The sequence below is a fragment of the Dendronephthya gigantea genome, unplaced genomic scaffold, assembly GCF_004324835.1.
Source record: "Dendronephthya gigantea isolate DGI-Jeju-01 unplaced genomic scaffold, DenGig_1.0 000038F, whole genome shotgun sequence".
Lineage (NCBI taxonomy): Eukaryota > Metazoa > Cnidaria > Anthozoa > Malacalcyonacea > Nephtheidae > Dendronephthya > Dendronephthya gigantea.
In genome coordinates, this window is record NW_021163048.1 from 171,821 (window position 1) to 196,625 (window position 24,805).

Here is a 24,805-nt window from a genome sequence, read left to right on the forward strand (position 1 = left end):
AATGCTTGAAGCAATTCCTGAATGCGTTCGTTCCCCTTGATTGCAGTCGATATATTATATATTAGACCATTTGAGGTTTAAAATCTATAAACTTTAGGATTTGGGTTTTGACGAGGTTTGTTAGCGTCCAATATTTGCCGCTATATGTGTCTCAAGAAAAATAAATGCCTTTTATAATGCCTTTTATTGTTCTTAACAGTTTTCTCCGAGGAGGGCCGTTATTTCAAAAAAACTTATTAACTCAATTGGCGATACATGCACGTATGTCATTTTTATGAAATTAGCAATGCCTGACCTGAGCTATTAGTTATCATTCATGGATGATATTTATGGGATTGTGGTTAGTATTCGCCTCCTTATATGGTTCATCTTCCGTTTAAACAGCTGTCAGTGACATGAAATTACCTTTTCTTCTCCTTATAGCGAGCAATGCAACTTAATTAACCAGACAGTTAAAAAATGATGAAAACACAGTTTGCCATTCCACTTATGAAGCATATATACCTATAGTTTTTTTTGGTGACTTTCTTCTGCCAAGTCTCGTCTGATTACATGATTTAGCTACATCACTACAATATACATATTCACAATCATCTTAAATGTAGGGAATATAAGTAACGAATATCTTAGGTCGTCTGGTGCAAACTCCCAGACACGAGGATCGTTGAAACGAGGTTCAACAGATATATTGTAAGTTTGCAAACATTCACCACTACAGCCTACAGGAGTGCCGTTGCACGAAAACCTGCACTATTTGCCCTCGCATCGTTCTGGCGTCCCTATATTTATTATATTAGTATAATGGACAAAAAATAGAAACCATTCCGCCGTTTAAACTAAATCTAAAACTATGAAACTTCAGCTGAAAAGAACATCCAAAAATTAGGACTCTGCCTGAAAAGTTTGGTTCCGAGATATTGAAAAGGGAATAGCCATCAATGAATCGCGTCATGTATATCAAAGATCTATTACTCTCACCATTTATACAACTGGAGTCGAGGCTAATTTAAATTTAATGCTTCAGCGTGATATTTGCATCTCATACAATAAACCTAAGATTATTTGACCGATCATATGGTATAAATCAAGGTGTCGTATTGGAGAATTTGCATTTGAGGATGGTTCTTCGTGGTGTGTATGGTTCTTCCACCACGTTCCAATATTGATGCTAAAATACTGCTTATGGTCATCAATACATTTAGGTAATTGCGAAGAAAAGCATTTCGACCACACTAAAGGATTATTGCTGCAACCTAAATCTTCGTTGTGAGGTAATCCTTCACATACTTTATAAGAAGACGATTTGGTCATAATTTCGCTTCCGTAAAAGATTTCTTTGCCGTGGTGGTAAGGCCCACCTCCGAGGGCGACGCAAGGAGTTCCGGGCACGACTACTTTGCAGGTTGGCAAATGAACAACAATATCACGAAAATGCGTCACCCTAAAACTTAGGGGAACCAATCCATCGTGCGCCAAAGCATAGTCGTAATTGCCGACTCTGGGCTGCCCAAAAGTATATAAAATAAGATTATCTTTAGTTGTCTTCTGTTCTGATGCAATAAGAGTACTTGCAAGAGATGCAAGAGTAGCGCCCAGGGAATGTCCTGTTACCCAGACTTTATAATTTGGATATTTTTCGATCTCTTCGTAAACAAAGTTTTGCAAGTCGTTCCACACAATTTGAAATGCATCCAGAAAGTAAACTTGAACCTTTCCGCCTGGTTGAAAAGATTGCTTTGGCTCTGTTAATATGCGAAGTATTTCATTGACCAACTGCTTAATGTGTTGAGTACCACGGAATGCTACAGCAATGGCTTTTTCTGATTGTGAAATAGAAACAAAACCAGAGCACATTGCGCTTCCTGAGCACGGCTTTGTCACCTGCTTCACGAGTTGAAATGTGTTGACTTCGCTTGCTTTCGGTATGTACTTAGCGACATCGTCAGCGTACGCTAATGCGGAGAGGTAAATCATTTTGTACGCCAAGTCCTTATCGTATTTAGCGTAAATTATTTTGTCACAATCCGCAGGTTTTACGATATTCTCCGTTCGTGAGCATTTGTTAAGCAAGCTTCCCTGAGCATGGCATGCTTCATCTCGAGGACACCAGCGACAATTTTCTCCAGACCATGTTTTGTGTTTCGTACAAGAAATGCAGTCGTTTTCATCCTTGCAATTACTACCAAAAAGGAGGGCGTTGGAATAGTTAAAAGAAAGAAAAACAAACACGATGCACAACAAAAACATGTTTTTATTCGTGATATCCATCCTTGACATATTGTTCATACACTTTTGAAATGCAAGTGGTACAACAATTATACGTGTTTATCCCCACAGGATGCCGTCGGTTTCTGATGAAATATGAAAATTTTCTCAGAATGCACATTGAACTGGAACGCATACATTAATAATAACATAACATAATTAAGTGTTCTATGAATGGGCAACGGCCTTATATGAATTGCTAAAGAAGTGGGTGATGTCTCAGCATTCGGATGGTCAAGGAAGGCGCGTTTTACGCATAATTACAATAGGGGTACAAGAGAATATAGTAACTTTAAATCATACCTAATTTCAGTGTTCAGTGTGATAACCAATTTATACAGTGATAAATGGTATTTTCTCACCAGACCTCACTCTGCCGAGATGGATTCATCAGTAATTGTCTACCAAAATGCAGGAAATCAAGTCATAAGGACTTAAAAATACGGGACATTTTCCGCGAGAGGTTCTGCAGACCCCCTACAATCCCCCATCTTTAAATTTCCAATTTTTAGTTTCGACCATTTTTATCATGCACCTCCTCTCCCCCCGTATACTATTGTGATGATGAGCGATAAAAAAATCTTAAAATTAGCTGGTCGAATATACCGAATTGTGAATATAGCTATTCACTGTATATAAGCTGTTCCGCAATCTGATTGGTCGAGCTACTCACCACATATCAGCTAATATACGGTGGGTAGCAAAACTAAAGAAAAAGCAAAATGGCTGACCGATTTGCTGGGGTAAATCAGTAAAGACGAAATTGACAGAATTCTGGAGAGTGCTGTCCCCAGAAAGACAAAAAAATCAATATTTGGCCCTCGTCGTGTATGGCTGATAGCCGACTCGGTACTACGCGCCTCGTCGGCTATAAGCTCATATACGACTCGAGCTCGTGGTATAATTGGTAATTATCGTATATTCGACCTAGGTGAAAGTCACGGTATAGTCCATGGTAAGGTGACAATGGTAAGGGCGAATATACCGGAATATAACGTCGCATTAATCAGCAGCAGATAGCGTGGCATTCATCAAACGTCGTTCCCTGGAAATCGCAAATTGTATACTTATGTTCGAACAAACTGAAAGCGCGGATAAAAATTTCATACGGAAGTGATAAATGGTAGCTTCAAGGTCTCCGCTGCTAGGCATAATATTACCTGATGTATAGTCAGCACTGGGAGTATAATATCCTGGTTGAATAACGTTTGGCTCATCACAACATGAGAATTGTGGTGCATAAAATTCGTCAAAGGTTTTTTTTCTTTATCAAATACATGCAGACTTGCAACGAGTCGTACGAAGAATTATGATAACAAAACCAGGCTCAAAGGCCAGCAAATTCATGTATAAAAAAACTCCTGCATTTTTTCTGCACCATCATGTGCTGTGAGCATGCTGTTAGCAAGAAGTTTAAAAGATATATGTCAAGCGTCAAATGCAAAATTTCGCACGTGCTTTTCAAAATTACATCATTTGCTGATATAATTGCTTGTATATCAGCAGCGAAATTTGAGAACCTCTAGGGACACCGGAACAAGGGGGGGGGATGTGGCAGCAGAGGCAGCTGCCCACCTTGCGTTTTACTAGCAGGGGCAAGACGGGGAAGGTTATGCCCTTTTATATTTTAAAGGATTACATTCTATATTTTAATATCTTAAGTCGACTAGTGAAAACTTCCAGACACTGAAATCGTCTTTGGAAAGTGAATACACGACGAGGCCTGAAAGGAGAATTGCTATGAATGAATCGCTTCATGTATCTAAGATCTATTACTCTGACCATTTATACAACTTGAGTCAACGCTAATTTTATGCTTCAGCGTGATATACAATAACCCTAGGATTAAGTTCTAATATTATGGAGTTATATAAAATAAACGTTCCCAGTTAGTTTAGGATTGGTTCTTCCACCACGTTCCAACTTTGATGCTAAAATACTGCTGATGGTCATCAATACATTCCGGTAATTCCAAAGAAAAGCATTTCGACCACACTAAAGGATTATTGCTGCAACCTAAATCTTCGTTGTGAGGTAATCCTTCACATACTTCATAAGACGACGATTTGGTCATAATTTCGCTTCCGTAAAAGATTTCTTTGCCGTGGTGGTAAGGCCCGCCTCCGAAGGCAACGCAGGGAGTTCCGGGCACGACTACATTGCAGGTTGGCAAATGAACAACAATATCACGAGAATGCGTCACCCTAAAACTTAGTGGAACTAATCCATCGTGCGCCAAAGCATAGTCGTAATTGCCGACTCTGGGCTGCCCAAAAGTATATAAAATAAGATTATCTTTTGTTGTCTTCTGTTTGTATGCAATAAGAGTACTTGCAAGAGATGCAAGAGTGGCGCCCAGAGAATGTCCTGTTACCCAGACTTTATAATTTGGATATTTTTCGATCTCTTCGTAAACAAAGTTTTGCAAGTCGTTCCACACAATTTGAAATGCATCCAGAAAGTAAACTTGAACCTTTCCGCCTGGTTGAAAAGATTGCTTTGGCTCTGTTAATATGCGAAGTATTTCATTGACCAACTGCTTAATGTGTTGAGTACCACGGAATGCTACAGCAATGGCTTTTTCTGAGTGAGAGACAGCAACAAAACCAGAGCACATTGCGCCTCCTGAGCACGGCTTTGTCACCTGCTTCACGAGTTGAAATGTGTTGACATCGCTTGCTTTCGGTATGTACTTAGCGACATCGTCAGCGTACGCTAATGCAGAGAGGTAAATCATTTTGTACGCTAAGTCTTTATCGTATTTAGCGTAAATTATTTTGTCACAATCCGCAGGTTTTACAATATTCTCCGTTCGTGAGCATTTGTTAAGCAAGCTTCCCTGAGCATGGCATTCTTTATCTCGAGGACACCAGCGACAATTTTCTCCAGACCATGTTTTGTGTTTCGTACAAGAAATGCAGTCGTTTTCATCCTGGCAATCACTACCAAAAAGGAGGGCGTTGGAATAGTCAAAAGAAAGAAAAACAAACACGATGAACAACAAAAACATGTTTTTATTCGTCATATCCATCCCTGACATATGTTGTTGATACACTCTTGAAACGCAAGTGAAATAATACAGGTTTATTTCCGCAGAATGTTCTTGATTTATGATGAAATATGAGAACTGATTTTCTCAGAACGCATCATGGAACTGGAACGCTCACATGAATCATGTTCCATAAATGGGCAACGGCCTTATATGGATTGCTAAAGAAGTGGGTGATGTTTCAGCATTCGGACAGTCAAGGGCGGCGTAACAGGGAAGGCATATTTAATTACGCATACCTACCATCGGAGTACAATGAGACCCCGAATGAGTAAAAGCGAAGACTAATTCTGCAATATCTTAAAAATGAGTGTTCAAAACATTGGGGACCGGTGGTGAAACCACTGGGGACCGGTGGTGAAAAAAAGTGCCCCCAAATTGTGGCACACCTGTATCTTTTCACAATATATGTAGCACACACTGTGTTTGCGCATATTTCTTTTGTTTTAGGAACCAGACGATAAAAATTGTGGTTATAAACTGATTATAAACTTATTATAAACTTATTAAGAGAATAAAATGCATTTGTAGCACTTAATTTCAATAAAAATTCAAGATGGCGGTTTTCAAGCGGATATGCATGGCAATTTTGTAATTGTTTGTCAAACAAATGTCTGAATCAGTCTGATTCACAGCAAATTATTCAGAAATGTAACCTAGAACTTGGACAATGAAATTAGGCCTAGGTTATACGTCGCATTTTCGTCGCGTCGAACGCAATTCAACTGAAAAATGAATAATGAGATGATAAACCTCATTAAGCTTCATTATCATCTCATTATCTTGTTCGGATTACATTCGACGCGACCATAATGCAACGTTTAACTTAGGCCTAACTAAATCACAGAATTTGCTTCATGTGTGAAATTGTACCTTAACGACACTAAATGACAGAATTCAGCCCCTCTGAACTACGGATGTTTTTATTGTGAATGTACCCTAAACCCACCTAATAAAGAATAATAATAATAATATTACAATCTTTTATGAGGAAACCTATTTCACAATTAAAAGTGGTTTTTAATAAGGTCCTCTGTTTTGACCGTAAAAGGAGCGGATATAGCGAGGGATGAGCACGCTCAGGATAGAAAATAAAGAAGATGGAAAACGAATTTTCTTGGGCTACTCCTCAGATAAATTTCGACAAAGTAATTGCTTAAGGACCTGACGCCCTTCATTGCCAAGTGCTTTGTTTGCCCAAAAGAAAATCAAACAGTTCAACGTTGAGTTCATTGCTACAAAAGAATGTGTCCAAACTTTAAGATGCACTATCACATTTATTGTGTCCGGACTTTCTCTCCATCCTCCCAAGATGATAGCGTTTGGCAAGTGACAGAGCAAACTAGTAAAAACTATTACTAAACATGTTTTAGCCAGAAGAAAATCCTGATATGTCGCTGTTGGAATGCTTCTTTGCGGCTCAGATTGCTGCTGGTTTCCATTGCATGATGTTGCGGCAGAGTCTGCACGGACAATAATTATGCTGTTTCGTGTAATCCCATGGACACGTCGTCTTGCAACAGTGAAGATGACAACATACATATAGAACGTACCAATGCATATAACTGAAGCCACTAACGTAATGATAATATCAATTTCAAGCGAAAAAAAGGGACCGAAAGATAACACACTACATATTGACCACAGGACATTCAAAAATACGAAGCATTTTCGTTTAGTTACGTGGTTACGGTGAAAAACTGAATGCACAATAGATAAGTACCTCTCCATATTCAAAGTAAAGAATGTCATCGTCGACATCCCTGACAACCAAACAGCTATTGTTTGAGACATAATCTTGTAAGAGCATCTAGGCTTTGCCGTCATCTCGGAAATAGAATTAAGCAAAAACAATGGCTGCACTATCGTTGTAACAGAAAGATCGACACAAGATAACACCATAATCATGAAATAGCAGGTTTTCTCGCGTAAATACGTTGTTTTCCAGAAGATCCAGATCACCATTGCATTAAGAAACGTTCCCAAAATAGCAAGAAAAAAGTTTACCATACACGCTATTACATTGTTGATAATATAAGATCTCGATGGCGAATTAACGACATATGTCATGTAACACTTGACAAGTATGATATCGTTTGAATCTGTGGTATTGTTGTACATGTAATTGTGCCGCATTTTAACTTCGGACTAAAACGATCACAATCGCCACGTATTTTCGTAGACTATGATATTTTTTCAGAAGCAAAATGTGTCAGTTGTACGTGAACATAGTCTTCTGTTCAGTTCTGTGATTGTTTTCAATCGAACCATCTGTCCTATTATTTGAGCAGATGAGTAAAGTCAACTGCCTGATTATTTAAAAAAAATCAGCGAATAGAATAACTGTGACTAAGGCAGTATTTGCACTTCAATTACAAATTTGAAGCAATTGATGCGATCTTTAATGAGTGTAAAATGTTAGATTTTGTATTTCCAGTGTGTTTTAGACAAAATAAGAACGGGTGATGATTAGAATAATCAATTTTTGTAGAATGTACTTACTACTCACTACTCCCCGTCACGAATACCTTAAAAACTATCGCGGGCGGGTGTGCTTATTGTGCATGACGTCAGTCATTGTTATCAGTTAAAATGATATATTAGTTTGTTATAATTGTAGCGCTGGTCTACTAATTAAAGGATGATGGCCTTTTTAAATCTAAGCGTAAAGAGAGGGGGGTGATTATAAAGGGTCTCTCGGGCTTAGAATAATTAACCTTCTACGTAAGGGAAAATATAATTAAAAACGCCTATAGGCGTACAGGCCTAAAATTTAGAGGTACGAGACAGGCCCAACTTTTCTAGATTTAAATGTTTTTGAAGGGGGCACTTTCTCCCTAATGTTCCCCCCGTTTTTCAAGATTAAAAATCAGCGACGATAAAATAGTTTAATACCTAACCATGCAAGGTAAAATAGGCTGTTCCGGTTGTTTGATGAAAACAGCATCGAACAATGTTGTGCTATATACAAAATATGTTGTCAACAATTTTATTTGTTTGTAACAGCATTTTTGACAATCTCACAACCATCTAACTATTGCAGGATAACTTGCATGCAATGCTAGCACTGTCAGTTACGACAAACGCCATAACCCCGAGTGCGAGGTTGCGCAAACTGCTAAGTTGCTAACGGCTCTCAAGGCGATTCTCAATTACCGTCCACTTTTGAAAATCATGGGCAGATTTTTCTCCCGTGACGGGTCTGAAAAACAAAGCGCACATCGCCCGCGCGGGCGGAGCGGACGTAATGGAGAATCGGCTTAAACGTCAAACACAACAGTTATTGTGGTTTACTATTGATGTAAGCAGTGTGCACCACTGATAAAAAATAGCAAACCTCACGTTCAAACCAACCAATAGTGGGGTTTACAACTAGGTTTACACTGCTAGGTTTACACCTGGTTTATACTAGGACATCATCTTCTTGCCGTTTGCGCCGCTGATCAAATTCGCGCTCATGTCAGTGTGAATGGTTTGCAGTACGTCAAGTAACATAGTTATAATGTCCGGCTGTATGGTAAACACATAAATTGATAATTTTTCTTAAAGGTATTGTAGACTTTCATAAGATTTTAGAAACGAAAATTGAATGATATATGTTCTATATTGACTCTCAACTCAAAGTGGAAGTTTATACTTCACTAACTTCAGTAGTCCAGTACATGCTGTAAATATATTTTATGATACATATGTGATATGTTCCCTACTATACTATATTTGAAATATTAAACACCTGTAAGCTTTTGATCAGAAATCCCAAACTAAAATTGAAATATATCACTTTGTTCTTACATCTTTCAGTACATAAGAATTGGAAACATCTGATTTTGACATCTGATGGGTGCTGGTGAATCAACATCAAGTCAACCACCATCTGATGAACAAACAAACTCTTCTAATGAATGCCCAATACATAATGATACAAAAGACAATCATCTGAAAAGTTGTCCTATGCAAGAAGAGAAGACAGGAAAATACCCAAGAGAATGTCCTATGCATCAAGAGAACTTGAGTAATGATTATGTTAATCCAGCAAATATGGTATATGCCGAGAATTTATCATTAACCTTGAAATACAGTTTAAAACACTTAAATTTGTTTGATGTTTCATTCTTTTGCACTATAATATGAGATGAATTATGCTAAAATATATATTAGAATTGACCTAATACAATTTTAAAGAATCCAAGAGTAATATGTTATTCATATTGTTCATTAATTTGCATGGTTTTTATTCATCATTCAAGCTAATTCAGCATTGTTGATTTTTAGCTTTGGTTAATGGAGTATTGAACATATTCATGAGTTGATAGTTTCTTGATGTAGATGCCTCCAGCCAATCAGATGCCAGCATCAGACCAACCATTCCCACTATCTACAGTAAGAGAAGAATCAACAATTCCAAAAGCAGATGAGGACTCAAATTGGGTATATCCGTCACCACAAATGTTCTGGAATGCTATGCTCAGGAAAGGTTGGCAATGGCAGAAAGATGATCTAAGTGCAAATGATATGGATCATATAATCAGAATTCATAATATGAATAACGAGAGGGCTTGGCAGGAGGTTTTAAAGTGGGAGTCATTTCATGCTCAGTAAGTTGTTTAATTTAAAGTAACAAGCTACAAATTTTATCTTCTTGCAAATATTTTTGAGCATTATTGCGTTATTGGTACACTAGTTCACAAGTTTTTCTCTTAAGGGAATAATTCTGGAATAAGTCAATAATTTGAGAATAAAGTAAATAAAAATGTCACTGTGACATTTATCTCAAATCATTTCAAATTTGAGGCATTGGAAGTTACTTACACATTGTCAACAAGTCTCCTTCACTGTTTTTCTTCCTAACAGTGAATGTGATCAACCCAAACTAGAAAAGTTTGGTGGCAAGGCACAAGAGTATTCTCCCAGAGCAAGAATTCGTAGCTGGTTGGGGTAAGTTTAGCAAATCTTATAAACATGAAATATTTTGTATTATTTCCATGAGCATACTTTTGCCGCCCAATCACACCTGCCGGCCTAAGATCAGTGAACATTCAACATAACAAAAAGGTGTGAATCTGGATGATTTTTGTGTCAGGTATGAGCTTCCATTTGATCGCCATGATTGGATTGTCAACCGTTGTGGTAAGAAAGTGCGGTATATCATCGATTACTATGACATCGGTGATGAAGATTCGTACTCAAAAGGGGAGTTTGTTCATTTGGACTGCAGACCAGCATTGGATTCCTTCGAGGCATTAGCTGACCGAACAAGAGTCGCTTTCTTGAGATTTGCTTTTTATTTGAAGAGTTGGAAAGATGGAAGGTCACAGGAAAAAACTTCTGAACAAGTACAAAATAAGAGTTGAGAATGCACGTTTTCTGTCCTTCATGGAAGATTCTTGTTATTATTCTTTTTCTGAGAGATACGAAGTTTAATACTCGCAAGTTTTCTTGAACCTGGAGAAAATGTTCTAAGTATGACGGAATAAGAGCATCATTTGCAACTTTGTATTTATACGGTTAATTCTTACATTGTTGAATTTTTATAATCAAAGATGAATTATAGTAAAAGCCTCTATTTATTGAATTCGTTGTTTGACAAATTTTTAGCCATCGCAGAATCAGAGTTGAAAGAAACGGAGGGTTATAGCGAGTGTTGACAATACACTGATTCTCTGAATGATTGTGGTTACAAATCTTCGTCAATTTTACGTCCTTTTTTTCCAATCGTCTGTTTTTCCTTCTCTTTCTTCTCTGTATCTTTTCCTTCATCTTGTCTGTAATGAAAAAACGTATTTTTTTATTTTGAAATCTGCAGGCGGAAACTCTTAAGTAAAGAAAAGGTGAATCCAAGTTGAAGTTACAAATGTTTGAAACTATTTTCTTGAAACTCTACTTGTTTTCCGTTTCATCACATTCATAATGGTGCTTATAGCGATTTTGTGAACAAGGCCAATTAATTGACACCTGTCCTACTTTGAATTTTGTTTAGGTCAGGATAAGGCGTATTATACATTTGTATGAAGGCTTATTGTGAGATGATGGGATATTTACTTTAAATCTGGATCTTCCGTTGTTTCATTTCCCATTCCTTGGTCGGAACATATTCTTCGTTCAAGGTCATCAAATCTTGAGTAAGGACTATAGTTCAATCTTCCTGATAGAGATTTCTCGATGAACTCGACGATGGAATCCTTGTTAAATTTTCCAGAATGCTTAACAAAATATCGTCGATGGGGTTTGGCTATAAGGAGAGCTGGTAAGGAGTCTGTATCCACACCAAATGTTGAACCATATTCAGGATAGCATGTTGCGTTTATCCACAAAAAATTCAAAACCTTTTCTAACAAGATAACAAAGTGTCTCAGGTATAGAAAATAATGATGGGTGATCTTTCGATTCACCACCATTTCGATTTACTTAAATCTCTGAGTAGTCTGAGACAATTTGAAATGAAAGCATCTTTCCTGATTTTTTCCATAAAGAAAACATCATTTTAATACCCAGGCCATTTAAACAGGCATAGAGAAATCATTGGTAGGAAAGCAATAATATACACCAGTCAATTTACGAATTCTCACAATTGAAAAGACGGTCGAATTCTCACATGCAATTGAAATGAAAATCAAGCGAAAAATTTCATTCGATCGAAAAATTCAGCTTGTTGGAAAACAGTCCTTACCTTGAAGGTTTTTTGCATCACGAACTCCTGCGAACACAGTCGAGTGTTTCTTATGCAGTTTTGGCGCCCCATCAAGGAACGCAACAACACAATATCCAGGTGTGGAGTCATCACATATTGTCTTATGATTATCATAATTTATTTCTTGTATCTTAGGAGTATACATTCTTCCCCAATTCTTTGATTTTGACTTATCAACAGGGTTTGCAAAAATCTTGCTAATATCTTCTTTGTAGTGTTCCTCAAATCCTAATTCTTCGGTAAACTTTTTAGATCCGGGCAGATCGGGCCAGTGTTTCTCGTGCGCAGAGAATAAAAATCGTATGAGATAACGATACTGCACCGGGCCATATTTTTCGACTTCGTACGTCAATGCAGCCATATCCATCTTAGTGTTATTTGGTGCTAATTTGGAGATGAGAATATCCATGCGCGGTACCTTTACTTTTTTTGGTAACCCCATTGCAATTTGCGCCAGAGAGCTGTGCACGATGCCAAAATTGAAATACCTGGAATACTTGAGTGAAAGTGCTCTGTATAATGGCGGCGTTATCTTTTTCTCTGAAATGGTTGATTGGACAATGAGTGATTAGGCGACGTGCTACATGTGCTACTTTACCACAAAAATAAATGTTTACTCTCGTATAGCAAAACGAATAGCTGAAATATTAAGACAGTAAGGTTAAAGACTCAATTGAACTGAATTATGCTAGGATAAAAATTAGAAATGTGATGCAGAGTGTCTCGATTGCAAAAGAGAAATATATTGGAACACTTTTTGAAACCTGAATAAGAACAAAATTTGAGATTTTTTATTCACCTGTAGTCAAGACGAGAGGAAAACGGGGCGGCCATGAAGTGTATGCAGCTCTGATAAATTGTTCCACTCCCATTTTACTTCTTAACCAAGTGATTTTATATTCGGATAATGATGATAAAGCAATGTGCTTTGCTTCGTTCACGCTATTTACATGTTTGTACTTCTTTTTCTTTATTTTCTCTCCGCCGTAAGGAAAAACAATAGCAAGCGGAGTAATTGCTGCGTCTCTATCCAGGATCATATTCTAAATCGACCACAAAACATTCTTTATATGATTGTTATTACAAAACATTAAAACAAGTCTGATAAACCTTTTATGCAACTAAGGCTTGTTCTCACTCATCGCAATTATTACTGAACAATCTCACGCTCTCCGGGAGGCTTTTCATTCAATGGAATATCTTTGTGTTGGGAAAGCACTCGAAGCAAGCTTGTATGTAAGTTTTTAGATGTGAAAAGGGCCTCTACTTTAGTTACCTATACGGCTATACCTTTTTCAACCAGAACGCTTCGTCTTCGTCTAAATCAACAAACGCTACGTTAACGACACCGCGTAAAAGATTTTCTTCTGTTTGCCATTTTTCCTCTGAAACCTTTGTTCCTTTGATCGCCAATATCCACGCATCGTCACTTTCAATCACTTCACTTTCAAACGAATCAGATGTGATTGTTCGCACTTCAAAACTTACACCTTCCATAAAATATGCTTGACTTACTAAAAGACATTCATGAAGTAGTAAATGAATGATAACGATACATAGTTTATTCTGTAGATTGGATCTCATAATCCAAGAGTACTGCCTAATTTTGGTTTTTGATCAGGAACGCTTGTGTTTACTGAAGTAAGACTATAATAACACTGCAATAATTTCTTAATTGTTCTAAGCTCGGTGCCTGTTTGAGCAATCAACACGTGGCTCTATCTCAGTTATATTTCAACTCGGAATACGCAGGTAAACATATTTACTGACACTTGTGGTTGTTTTGTCTTAAAAAAACAGCCTTACAATTCCTTGCGACCCCTGTGAACGCAAGTTTTTGTCCCATCATATATTACGACCTTTCTGTTAAACAGATTTTATAAAACCCACTTTTCTTCTCATATCATAGGCAGCTCAGACTTTGATTTGCGCGTGTGATACTCGCATGTATCACACGCGCAAGTCAAAAGCTCATATCAGTTCAGTGATATGATATCACTGAAGACATCAATCACACACTATGCTTATTGAAACAAGCTGAACACACAAGTTATATTGGCATAAGTAAACGCTTTTCCAGAGTACTTGTCCAAAAAAGCTGATTGCATGGAGAATATTTCCCTATTGCAGTATTCCCTATAGACTACTTTTAAAATCGTTGATCTTGCAAACATTCCTCCCAGGATTTCAGCGCGTGATCAAAACTGTATGCTAAGAGGATTTTCAAAAAGTCATAAATCATGTTTGTACCTTTCGACATTTCGTTTTATGCAGTCAATCGGTTCAAATGTCAAAATCGCATGCACTGTCTTCAGCGAAAAAGTGCCCTTTCAGGTGGTGAAATTTATTACCTGCCGGCAACTCGTGCGAAAAAATATTTCATTTCAGTCTATCGATCAATTGTGAAGAATACGTAGTGAAAACAATGAAATAATACTTAGTTTATGAAGTTGATACAATGTCAATAAGACAAAATTTGGTCTCGCTTGATCACAAAAATCGGGTGGTTCGGTCACAAGGTGAATGGTTGTGGCTCAATAGTAAATAACAGAATGAGATATATATTATTTAGTTACTCTGTTGTAGTGTTGGGATTTAAATCACGTTTAATGACGCAAAGAAACGCTATTTCAGAATTCACGTCTCGGTGCTTGCAATGACAAAAAAATTTTAACTACAATATAGTGTTTGTAGTTTGTGTACTAACGGACTGTTTGACCTTATCGACAATCAAGCCTCGATTACAAACTGCAAACAAATCACTGTTCAAATTTCTTGGAAAACGCACGAAAATGGCTCCAAAATGGAAAATTCCCAACAATTATGCCAGGTAGAACTGTCAAAAACCAGGACTAGTGAATGGTGATGATCATCCAGTATTGCTTGTCAAATTTACTTAATCATACAAATTAATTGAATTCCTCCTATCTGAGCTTTCTATTGTGACTGAAGTTCCCTACATTCCTCCCTCTGGGAAAAAACAAGAAACAACTTCTCTAAAATATGACAATTGTATATAACCTTGTGTACGGAATGAACAATGGCAAAATCTTTACAGCATGTATACTGTCTATGCATGTATTATATATACATCAATTATTTTACAAATGACAAAATTATTGCTGTCACTTAATTAAATAATTAAAAATTATGTTAGGGTTACATAAGTATTGACAAGTCATGAATACAGTACAAGCTAATCGATTGCTTGCCAAAGGAGACATATCCCAAAGATACCTTGTCAAATAAACAAATCCCAAAGAACAATACAAACATATAACTATTTCGCTCGGTATGTCTCCTGCAACCAGTTGACAACATCTGACAAGCCTCTCCCATCATGTAAACACGTTTCAACTTTAAATATTTTCTGACTTGAACGGGTAATAATGTCTTGTAGACGCATTATTGATGATATTTCCATTTGGGTCATTCCACAAGGTATATCTAGTTTATTAAAAATAATTAAAACCGGCCAAGTGCTCGACTGTCTTGCTGTAAGCAGATTCAACAACAGTATTGTGGAAGCCGCAATCTGTCCTCTGTTTGCTAAGTCGATAACATAAATGCAGTGTGATGAATCCTTGAAATAGTTTGACCAAACAGGGGCCATTGCACCACCAAGTTCTCTGAAACAAAATTTCTTTTTATTGATTTGCAAACTGACAAGATTTACACCGACCGTAGGGATAGTGGAAGGTGGTTCATCAAGCGTTGTATCGCCACTGCTTGACATTTGTGAGGTGTAGCTTTGAAGTCGCTTTAATAACATGGTTTTGCCGCCACCTTCAGGACCAAGAACTAGGATCTGAGAATCCATATCTACACTTTTTTACAAAGAATATAAAAGTTAAAAAAGGAAAATAACTTTTCTGTCATCGATTCAGATTTCTCAAGCAACAATTATTGTTCGGGCATTAAGTCTAAACTTTATGTAAGACAGCATATTGTGCCTGCTCGTGAACCCAGCACAATATGAACATTTCTAATTAATTAAGAAATTGAAAACAGTAATTTTCCGTGTTTCTATACAGTTATAGAAATGCGCTTCTCGACCAACCAGCACGCGCGTACTATAATGTTCTCTCGGGAATTTTTTAAGGAGTTAGGGATTTTTTTTGAATGTAAATCTCGTGATTTTTTAAAGCGACGATTTCCAAAATAAGATTGGTAAATGGCAATCATGGCATGTCAGCGCTATGCTTCAAGGGAATGTGAATAAGTCTTTGCTCAAAAACTTTAGTATTTTTTGGTTTAGATTCATAATAACAGTACATATATTATCAATTCGATCGAAATATCAAAATTTTTAAAAATTGTTGACTTATACCAAAGTATCTTAAATTTTTTGAAATTTCTATAAAAAAATTTACATATATAGACGTGACAGATACCCAATCATATTTAAACATTTTCACGTAAATGCTAGTGTTTTTTTAAACCAATTAACTTGGTTTTGAACCATTTCTAGGTTTTTGAACCAATTAAATTTTGAAATTTCCAAATATTGACGAAAATGGTAGGATTTTTCATTTGGCCCGGTTACCGATTTTGCCGAAATTCTGAAACTCGTCAAACTAAGATTTTATGTACTCAAATAAATTATTTTCGTGAAACAATATAAATCGATTAAGTTTTGAACCATTTCGAGGGTTTTTTACCAAATTTTGAACTGATTTCGAAAAATTGACGAAACGCCGGTAGGATTTAACATTTTGTCCACGGTTACCAGTCTTGCCAAAATTTGAAACTCATCAAACTAAGATTTTATGTACTCAAATATATTATTTTCGTGAAACAATGTAATTCTACTTACGTTTGAACTATTTCGAGGCTTTTTAACCAAATTTTTAAAATTTCGAAAAATTGACGAAAACGGTAGGATTTTTCATTCGGTCCCCATTACCATTTTTCAGCTGAAATTTTGAAACTCATCAAACTAAGATTTTCTGTACTCAAATATATTGTTTTCGTGAAACAATGTTATTCTGCTTAGCTTTGAACCATTTTGAAGTTCTTGAACAAAATTTTGAAATTTCGAAAAATTGACGAAACGTAGGATTTATCATTTGGTCATCGGTTACCGATTTTGCCGAAATTCTGAAACTCATCAAACTAAGATTTTACGTGCTCAAATATATTGTTTTCGTGAAACAATGTAATTCTACTTACTTTTGAACCATTTCGAGGGTTTTTGGAACCAAATTTTGAAATTCCGAAAAATTGACGAAACGTAGGATTTATCATTTGGTCCCCGGTTACCGATTTTGCCCGGCGAAACTCTGAAATTCAGCAAACTAAGATTTTATGTACTATAATATATTTCTTTCGCGAAACAATGTAATTGTACTTGGTTTTGAATCATTCCGAGGTTTTTTAAACCATATTTTGAAATTTCGAAAAATTGACGAAAACGGTAAGATTTTTCATTTGGTCCCAGGTTACCGATTTTGCCGAAATTCTGAAACTCATCAAACTAAGATTTTATGTACTCAAATATATTTTTTTCATGAAACAATGTAATTCTACTTGATTTTGAATCATTTCGAGGTTTTTGGAACCATATTTTGAAATTTCGAAAAATTGACGAAAACGGTAGCATTTTTCATTCGGTCCCCGTTACCATTTTTGCCGAAATTCTGAAACTCATCAAACTAAGATTTTCTGAACTCGTAAATATATTATTTTCGTTAAGCAATATAATTCTACTTAGTTTTGAACCATTTCGAGGTTTTTTTAACCAAAATTTGAAATTTAGAAAATTTGACGAAACGTAAGATTTATCATTTGGTGATTTGGTCCGCGGTTACCGATTTTGCTGAAAATTTGAAACTAATCAAACTATGATTTTATGTACTGAAAATATATCATTTTCGTGAAGCAATGTAATTCTACTTAGTTTTGAACCATTTCGAGCAATTTTAACCAAATTTCGAAACTGAACTGGGCCTGATTAACGACAATCGCATAAACCTGTGAAAAGCTATTACACCTTTGCTTTAACTTCAAAAAGTGTTTTTGAAAGTGTAAATTGAGTTTTGATATCAAAAATACCCACAGCGTACAAAATACATATGATTATTCTTGACACAGTATCCCAAGCCATTAGTAGTAGCCCAGACAAAATCCTTCTGCGTCAAAAAAAAATCTAAGAGAATTTCAAAAAAGTAAAAAATGTAAATTTTTTCAGTCTCAAAAATATCACCCTGTCATGAGTTGAAACGTCCGTCTTCGGATTGAGAAATCAACGTCTTAACCACTAGACCACCAAATCATTTGTCGAAAGCTATTGTTCTTCATTTGACCTGATCCTTTTCGAAGAATTTTCCGTGATTAAATACTAATATCGGTTGGAAAAATCGAACCTTACCCATGCAGGATTCGAACCTACGCTTACAACCAGGTAGGCTGTAGTCTTAACCATGCACTGGGCTATCGTAATAATATATATGTATATATATTGTAAGGTTGGTATCAACATACGATTCCGTTGCCCAGTTGTTAAGGCTACGGCCTACTAGGTTGTAAGTCTAGGTTCGAATCCTGCATGGGAAAGTTTCAGTTTTTCCAACCGGAGTTACTATTTAATCTAAAATTCTTCGAAAAGGATTAGGTCAAATAAAGAACAATAGCTTTCGACAAATGACGCGGTGGTCTAGTGGTTAAGACGTTCGTCTCTCAATCCGAAGACAAACGTTTCAACTCCTAACAATGCACAAAAAATTAACCTAAAAAATTTCGGTGTGATTTGGAAGCTTTAAAACAGTTAAAAGACTCCTTCGGCCTTTCGGAAAGACCGTAAATTGAAAAAAATTTGAAATAAAAAAAATTAAAAAGAAATTCTTGCGTTCAAAAGTACCTGAAAATTGAAAGAAAAGCATAAGTAAAAAAGTTTTAAAAACATGTGTCTTCTAAAAAGCCTAAAAATGAAGAAAGTCAGACAGGAAAAAGAATTTAACAATTTCCCGCTTTTAAAAAACTCATATTTACTTAAACTAAATTTTTTTTCACGAAAATTTGACAGGGTGATTTTCTCGAGACTGAAAAAATTTAATTTTTTTCACTTTTTTGAAATTCTCTTAGATTTTTTTTTTCACGCGGAAGTATTTTGTCTTGAGCTACCTGTGTCAAGCCAGACACAGGTAGCCCAAGACAGACACAGGTAGCCCAAGACAAAATACTTCCGCGTGAAAAAAACAATCTAAGAGAATTTCAAAAAAGTGAAAAAAATTAAATTTTTTCAGTCTCGAGAAAATCACCCTGTCAAATTTTCGTGAAAAAAAATTTAGTTAAGTAAAGATGAGTTTTTTAAAAGCGGGAAATTGTTACATTTTTTTTCCGTCTGACTTTCTTCATTTTTAGGCTTTTTAGAAGACACATGTTTTTAAAACTTTTTTACTTGTGCTTTTCTTTCAATTTTCAGGTACTTTTGAACGCAAGATTATCTTTTTAATTTTTTTTCTTTCAAATTTTTTTCAATTTACGGTCTTTCCGGAAAGGCCGAAGGAGTCTTTTAGCTGTTTTAAAGCTTCCAAATCACACCGAAATTTTTTAGGTTAATTTTTGTGCATTGCTAGGAGTTGAAACGTTTGTCTTCGGAATGAGAGACGAACGCCTTAACCACTACACCACCACATCATTTGTCGAAAGCTATTGTTCTTTATTTGACTAAATCCTTTTTGAATAATTTTAAATTAAATAGTAATTTTGGTGGAAAAAATCGAACCTTCCCATGCAGGATTTGAACCCACGCTTACAACCTGATAGGCCGTAGCCTTAACCACTGGGCTACCGCAATGACATATATATTGAGCAGGTTGCTATCAATATACAATCCGATGGCCCAGTGGTTAAGGCTACGACCTACCATGTTGTAACGGTAGGTTCGAATCCTGCATGGGAAAGGTTCCCTTTTTCCTATCGAAATAACTATTTAATTTAAAATTCATTGAAAAGGATTAGGTCAAATAGAGAACAATAGCTTTCGACAAATGATTCGGTGGTCTAGTGGTTAAGGCGTTCGTCTCTCATTCCGAAGACAAACGTTTCAACTCCTAGCAATGCACAAAAATTAACCTAAAAAATTTCGGTGTGATTTGGAAGCTTTAAAACAGCTAAAAGACTCCTTCGGCCTTTCCGGAAAGACCGTAAATTGAAAAAAATTTGAAATAAAAAAAATAAAAAAAATTCTTGCGTTCAAAAGTACCTGAAAATTGAAAGAAAAGCACAAGTAAAAAAGTTTTAAAAACATGTGTCTTCTAAAAAGCCTAAAAATGAAGAAAGTCAGACAGAAAAAAAAATTAACAATTTCCCGCTTTTAAAAAACTCATGTTTACTTAACTTAATTTTTTTTCACGAAAATTTGACAGGGTGATTTTCTCGAGACTGAAAAAATTTAATTTTTTTCACTTTTTTGAAATTCTCTTAGATTTTTTTTCTCACGCGGAAGTATTTTGTCTTGGGCTACCTGTGTCAAGCCAGACACAGGTAGCCCAAGACAGACACAGGTAGCCCAAGACAAAATACTTCCGCGTGAAAAAAAAAATCTAAGAGAATTTCAAAAAAGTGAAAAAAATTAAATTTTTTCAGTCTCGAGAAAATCACCCTGTCAAATTTTCGTGAAAAAAAATTTAGTTAAGTAAACATGAGTTTTTTAAAGCGGGAAATTGTTAATTTTTTTTCCTGTCTGACTTTCTTCATTTTTAGGCTTTTTAGAAGACACATGTTTTTAAAAACTTTTTTACTTGTGCTTTTCTTTCAATTTTCAGGTACTTTTGAACGCAAGAATTTCTTTTTAATTTTTTTTATTTCAAATTTTTTTCAATTTACGGTCTTTCCGAAAGGCCGAAGGAGTCTTTTAACTGTTTTAAAGCTTCCAAAATCACACCGAAATTTTTTAGGTTAATTTTTGTGCATTGCTAGGAGTTGAAACGTTTGTCTTCGGATTGAGAGACGAACGCCTTAACCACTAGACCACCGAATCATTTGTCGAAAGCTATTGTTCTCCATTTGACCTAATCCTTTTCAATGAATTTTAAATTAAATAGTAATTTCGATAGGAAAAATGAAACCTTTCCCATGCAGGATTCGAACCTACCCTTACAACCTGGTAGGTCGTAGCCTTAACCGCTGGGCCATGGGATCGTATGTTGATACCAATCTTACAATATATATATTATTCCGTTGGACAAGTGGTTAAGGCTACGGCCTACCATGTTGTAAGCTCAGGTTCGAATTAATTTAAAATTTAAGAAGTCAGAAAAAAAATTCAAAAAAAAATTTAAATTTCCCGCTTTTAAAAAACTTATGTTTACTTACCTTAATTTTTTTTACGAAAATTTGACAGAGTGATTTTCTCGAGACTGAAAAAATTAAAATTTTTAACTTTTTAAAATTTTATTTTTTCCCTTTTTAAATTTTTTTTTAAAAGTTCTTTCCCCGACACTTTTTAATTTTCAAGTCTTTCGAAGACACATGTTTTTATATTTTTTGACTTGTGCTTTTTTTAAATTTTCAAGTACTCTTGAACGCGGAGAATTTTTTTTCAATTTTTTTATTTCAAATTTTATTAAATTTACAGTCTTTCCTAAAGGCAGAGGAGCCTTTTAGCTGAATAAAAGCTTCCAAATCACACCGAAATGGTACTAAGGGGTACCCTTGGCGAATTTTAATTTTAATTTTAATTTTCCAAAAACCAACTAATTTCGAAAAAAACAAATGTATTAGACTTAGTAAATATTTTAACTCATTTTCAGCGTGTTAGCAAATTCTTAGAAAATTTTGAAAATTCGTCATTTTTGGCCAAAATGTTATGGGGTACCCCATACTATTTTGGCCAAAATTTGCGATTTTTCGAAGAACTAACCAAATATCCTCAAAACCAAAGAGAATTTTCAATTTCAAGAGATTTTTCAATGTTCCAAAATATGATCAATGGCAAGGGGTAACTCTTACTATTTTGGCCCAAATTGACGAGTTTTGAGGTTAGGTTACTTTGAAACGTCTTTCATGAAACAATGCATTTGAACACATAAAATCATATTTTGATGAATTTCGAAATTTCGGGCAAATCGACATTGGGGGACCAAACTGAAAAATTTTCCTCATTTTTTGAAATCTCAAAGTTCGGTTGAAAATACGTCAAAATGCTTCAGAATTAATAAGAATTGCATTTTTTCATGAAAACAATACATTTGAACACATAAAATCATACTTTGATAAATTTCAAAATTTCAGCGAGATCGGTAACGGGGGACCGATTAGGAAAAATCCTAATTTTCGTCAATTTTTTGAAATTTCAAAGATCGGTTGAAAGTACGTGGAAATCGTTCAGAATTAATCAGAATTGCATTTTTTCATGAAAACTATACATTTGAACACATAAAATCATACTTTGATAAATTTCAAAATTTCAGCGAGATTGGTAACGGGGGACCGATTAGGAAAAATCCTAATTTTCGTCAATTTTTTGAAATTTTAAAGTTCGGTTGAAATTACGTCGAAATGCTTCAGAATTAATTAGAATTGCATTCTTTCATGAAAAGAATACATTTGAACACATAAAATCATTCTTTGATAAATTTCAAAATTTCAGCGAGATCGGTAACGGGGGACCGATTAGGAAAAATCCTAATTTTCGTCAATTTTTTGAAATTTCAAAGTTCGGTTGAAAATACGTCGAAATGCTTCAGAATTAATTAGAATTGCATTTTTTCATGAAAACAATACATTTGAACACATAAAATCATACTTTGATAAATTTCATAATTTCACCCAAATCCGCAACGGGGGACCAAAGGAAAAATCCTAATTTTCGTTAATTTTTTTGAAATTTCAAAGTTCGGTTGAAAATAAGTGGAAATGCTTCAGAATTAATTAGAATTGCATTCTTTCATGAAAACAATACATCAGAACACATAAAATCATACTTTGACAAATTTCAAAACTTCACTTTTTTAAAATTTTCCTAGTTTTTTCGGGGACGGGAGGAGTTTGTCTTGGGCCACTTTGTCTAATAGCTTGGGCTACTAAAATTTTTCTCGTCTCCGCCAAAGAAATGTATTTGTTTTTCGCCCGTGTCGAGGCAAGCTAGCCCAAGAAAAATCCTTCCCCGTCTCCGGCACAATTTCTTATTGTCTCGACAAAAACACTCAAATTTTCAAGTAAGAATCCAGTTCAAAAAATTAAGTAAGTAAAGGTGAAGTAAAACTAGTATATTAAGTCAATTCTAAAATATATGTTCAATGCATATTAAAGAACTCTCAGATGAACAAACTTTGCCTGGTTACTATATTTTACAAATGCCCTCATCGGTATAATATAATTTACATACATTTTTGCATGGAGTAATTCACGGTTAAATTACAATTGTTTTTCTTGTAAAAAGAATATCGTTTACTAGTTACTACAAGTATTCATATTACTGTATATACACTGACAAACTGATTCAATCATAATAATAGCTTTCTTTAACCCATACTGCAGTAAAAGCAAGACATTGCTGCGAGTCTTTGCAACCATGAAAGCAAACAAAGTGTTAATGATAAGACTTCGGTTTTAATCACTTATACACTTTTTTGTTTTTTCTGGACACGAATCGATCGCCCTGTTTCTATCGAAATTTAAGTGTTAAACTTTCAAAATATCCCAGTGCTCTTTCGTCAGTGTATTGACAGAAAACGACAGGAAAAAAAAGCCGAAATATCAAAAAATTTCAAGAGCAAATTCACTATGAATATATCGGATCCTCAATGACTGTAATGCCTACAATAACCTAGAGATTTAGATTTACTGATTAGGTTTAACTTTTAGTTTAGGTTTACGGTTTATTACTGAACCTAGACTGTTTTTTTGCGCACCCTAAGTTGAACGTTTATACTGCAAACATTTCAGCCAAACAGGATGGAATTCATAGTGAAAATCAATGGCCGGAATTATAGCGTTCACATGCTTTTTTCATAACACAAGTCACACGAGCCCTTATGGTGGACTTCTGCTTGATTGGCGTTTCTAGAGCACTGGGAATTGTGAAGAGTCAAAAACAAAAAGCAATTGTGTAACATGCATAAAAAACTGTGAATTATATATACTTCTCACAGTAACATGCATTGTACCTAATTAGGTTTACTGTCATTATCTAAAACGTCTGAGAGTTCATTTCGACATGTTGAAGTAAAATTCATTGCGTAAAAACCACGACTCACGCAGCACGAGAAACGTCTTCGAGAAACCGCCGTTTGAATCAACACGAAAAAAATGGCCATTTTGATCTGTAAGATACAATTAAGAAAAGAATGAATATTTACCACAACACATCAATACTGCTTCACACAGTGAGACAAGAATAACGTTTATTATACTTATTTTTGAGTAAACTAATATAGCAAGTTCAGTGGTTCTTACTTCTTTGAGGGTGTAAACCTTGGAATCTGGAATCTCGAGTCTTGAATCTATTTTCTTCTTGAGTATTGTATTTCAAACGTCTTCCCAAATAAAAAAGACTTCATTGCAGCTCATTCTATACGGTTCTCTGGAATAAATCTCTTTCTTCGCCTCGGGGGTGGCCGGCTTTAATCAGAATTTTCTTCTATTTCGAGTCTTGCTTTGGCTCTTATTTGTCGGCATCACAGAAATCAATCTGAAAAAGATGTTAGTAACCTTACCTTGAGGCTAATCATCACCTCTGAAACGAGACAAAAGTAGTATGACATAGGGAGTTAGTAACCCTAAAATAGAATTGTTAGTAAGACTATAAACTACCCTAGAAAAGAGACAAAAATAGTATGAAATACGTTAGTACCCTA

The 24,805-nt window shown here is 35.4% G+C and overlaps 4 protein-coding genes across 5 annotated transcripts; 1 reads left to right on the forward strand and 3 right to left on the reverse strand.

Moving 5' to 3' along the window:
- Window positions 1–198: 198 nt before the first annotated feature.
- Window positions 199–5,347, reverse strand: LOC114526480 (lipase ZK262.3-like). Of its 2 annotated transcripts, none has more exons than XM_028548093.1 (2): window positions 4,822–5,347; window positions 199–1,793 (listed from the first exon to the last, which is right to left on the reverse strand). In XM_028548093.1, exons 1-2 carry the CDS (start codon window positions 5,303–5,305, stop codon window positions 1,021–1,023), a joined length of 1,257 nt encoding a protein of 418 aa, XP_028403894.1. In that variant the 5' UTR covers window positions 5,306–5,347; the 3' UTR covers window positions 199–1,020. The 2 variants fall into 2 exon arrangements, with proteins under 2 accessions (XP_028403894.1, XP_028403893.1); XM_028548092.1 differs by lacking the exon at window positions 4,822–5,347 and adding an exon at window positions 2,569–2,652 and having other exon boundaries at window positions 199–2,351.
- Window positions 5,348–8,811: 3,464 nt separating this feature from the next.
- Window positions 8,812–10,849, forward strand: LOC114526350 (cytochrome c-type heme lyase-like). The gene is made up of 5 exons (XM_028547935.1): window positions 8,812–8,863; window positions 9,116–9,355; window positions 9,641–9,909; window positions 10,166–10,249; window positions 10,395–10,849. Exons 2-5 carry the CDS (start codon window positions 9,152–9,154, stop codon window positions 10,663–10,665), a joined length of 828 nt encoding a protein of 275 aa, XP_028403736.1. The 5' UTR covers window positions 8,812–8,863; window positions 9,116–9,151; the 3' UTR covers window positions 10,666–10,849.
- LOC114526483 lies at window positions 10,807–13,586 on the reverse strand. The gene is made up of 5 exons (XM_028548097.1): window positions 13,293–13,586; window positions 12,802–13,045; window positions 11,982–12,542; window positions 11,354–11,642; window positions 10,807–11,076 (listed from the first exon to the last, which is right to left on the reverse strand). The coding sequence occupies exons 1-5, from the start codon at window positions 13,584–13,586 to the stop codon at window positions 10,989–10,991; spliced, it is 1,476 nt and encodes a 491-aa protein (XP_028403898.1). The 3' UTR covers window positions 10,807–10,988.
- Window positions 13,587–15,091: 1,505 nt separating this feature from the next.
- Window positions 15,092–15,889, reverse strand: LOC114526406 (ADP-ribosylation factor-like protein 16). The gene has a single exon (XM_028547999.1). It carries the CDS (start codon window positions 15,820–15,822, stop codon window positions 15,283–15,285), a length of 540 nt encoding a protein of 179 aa, XP_028403800.1. The 5' UTR covers window positions 15,823–15,889; the 3' UTR covers window positions 15,092–15,282.
- Window positions 15,890–24,805: the final 8,916 nt, after the last annotated feature.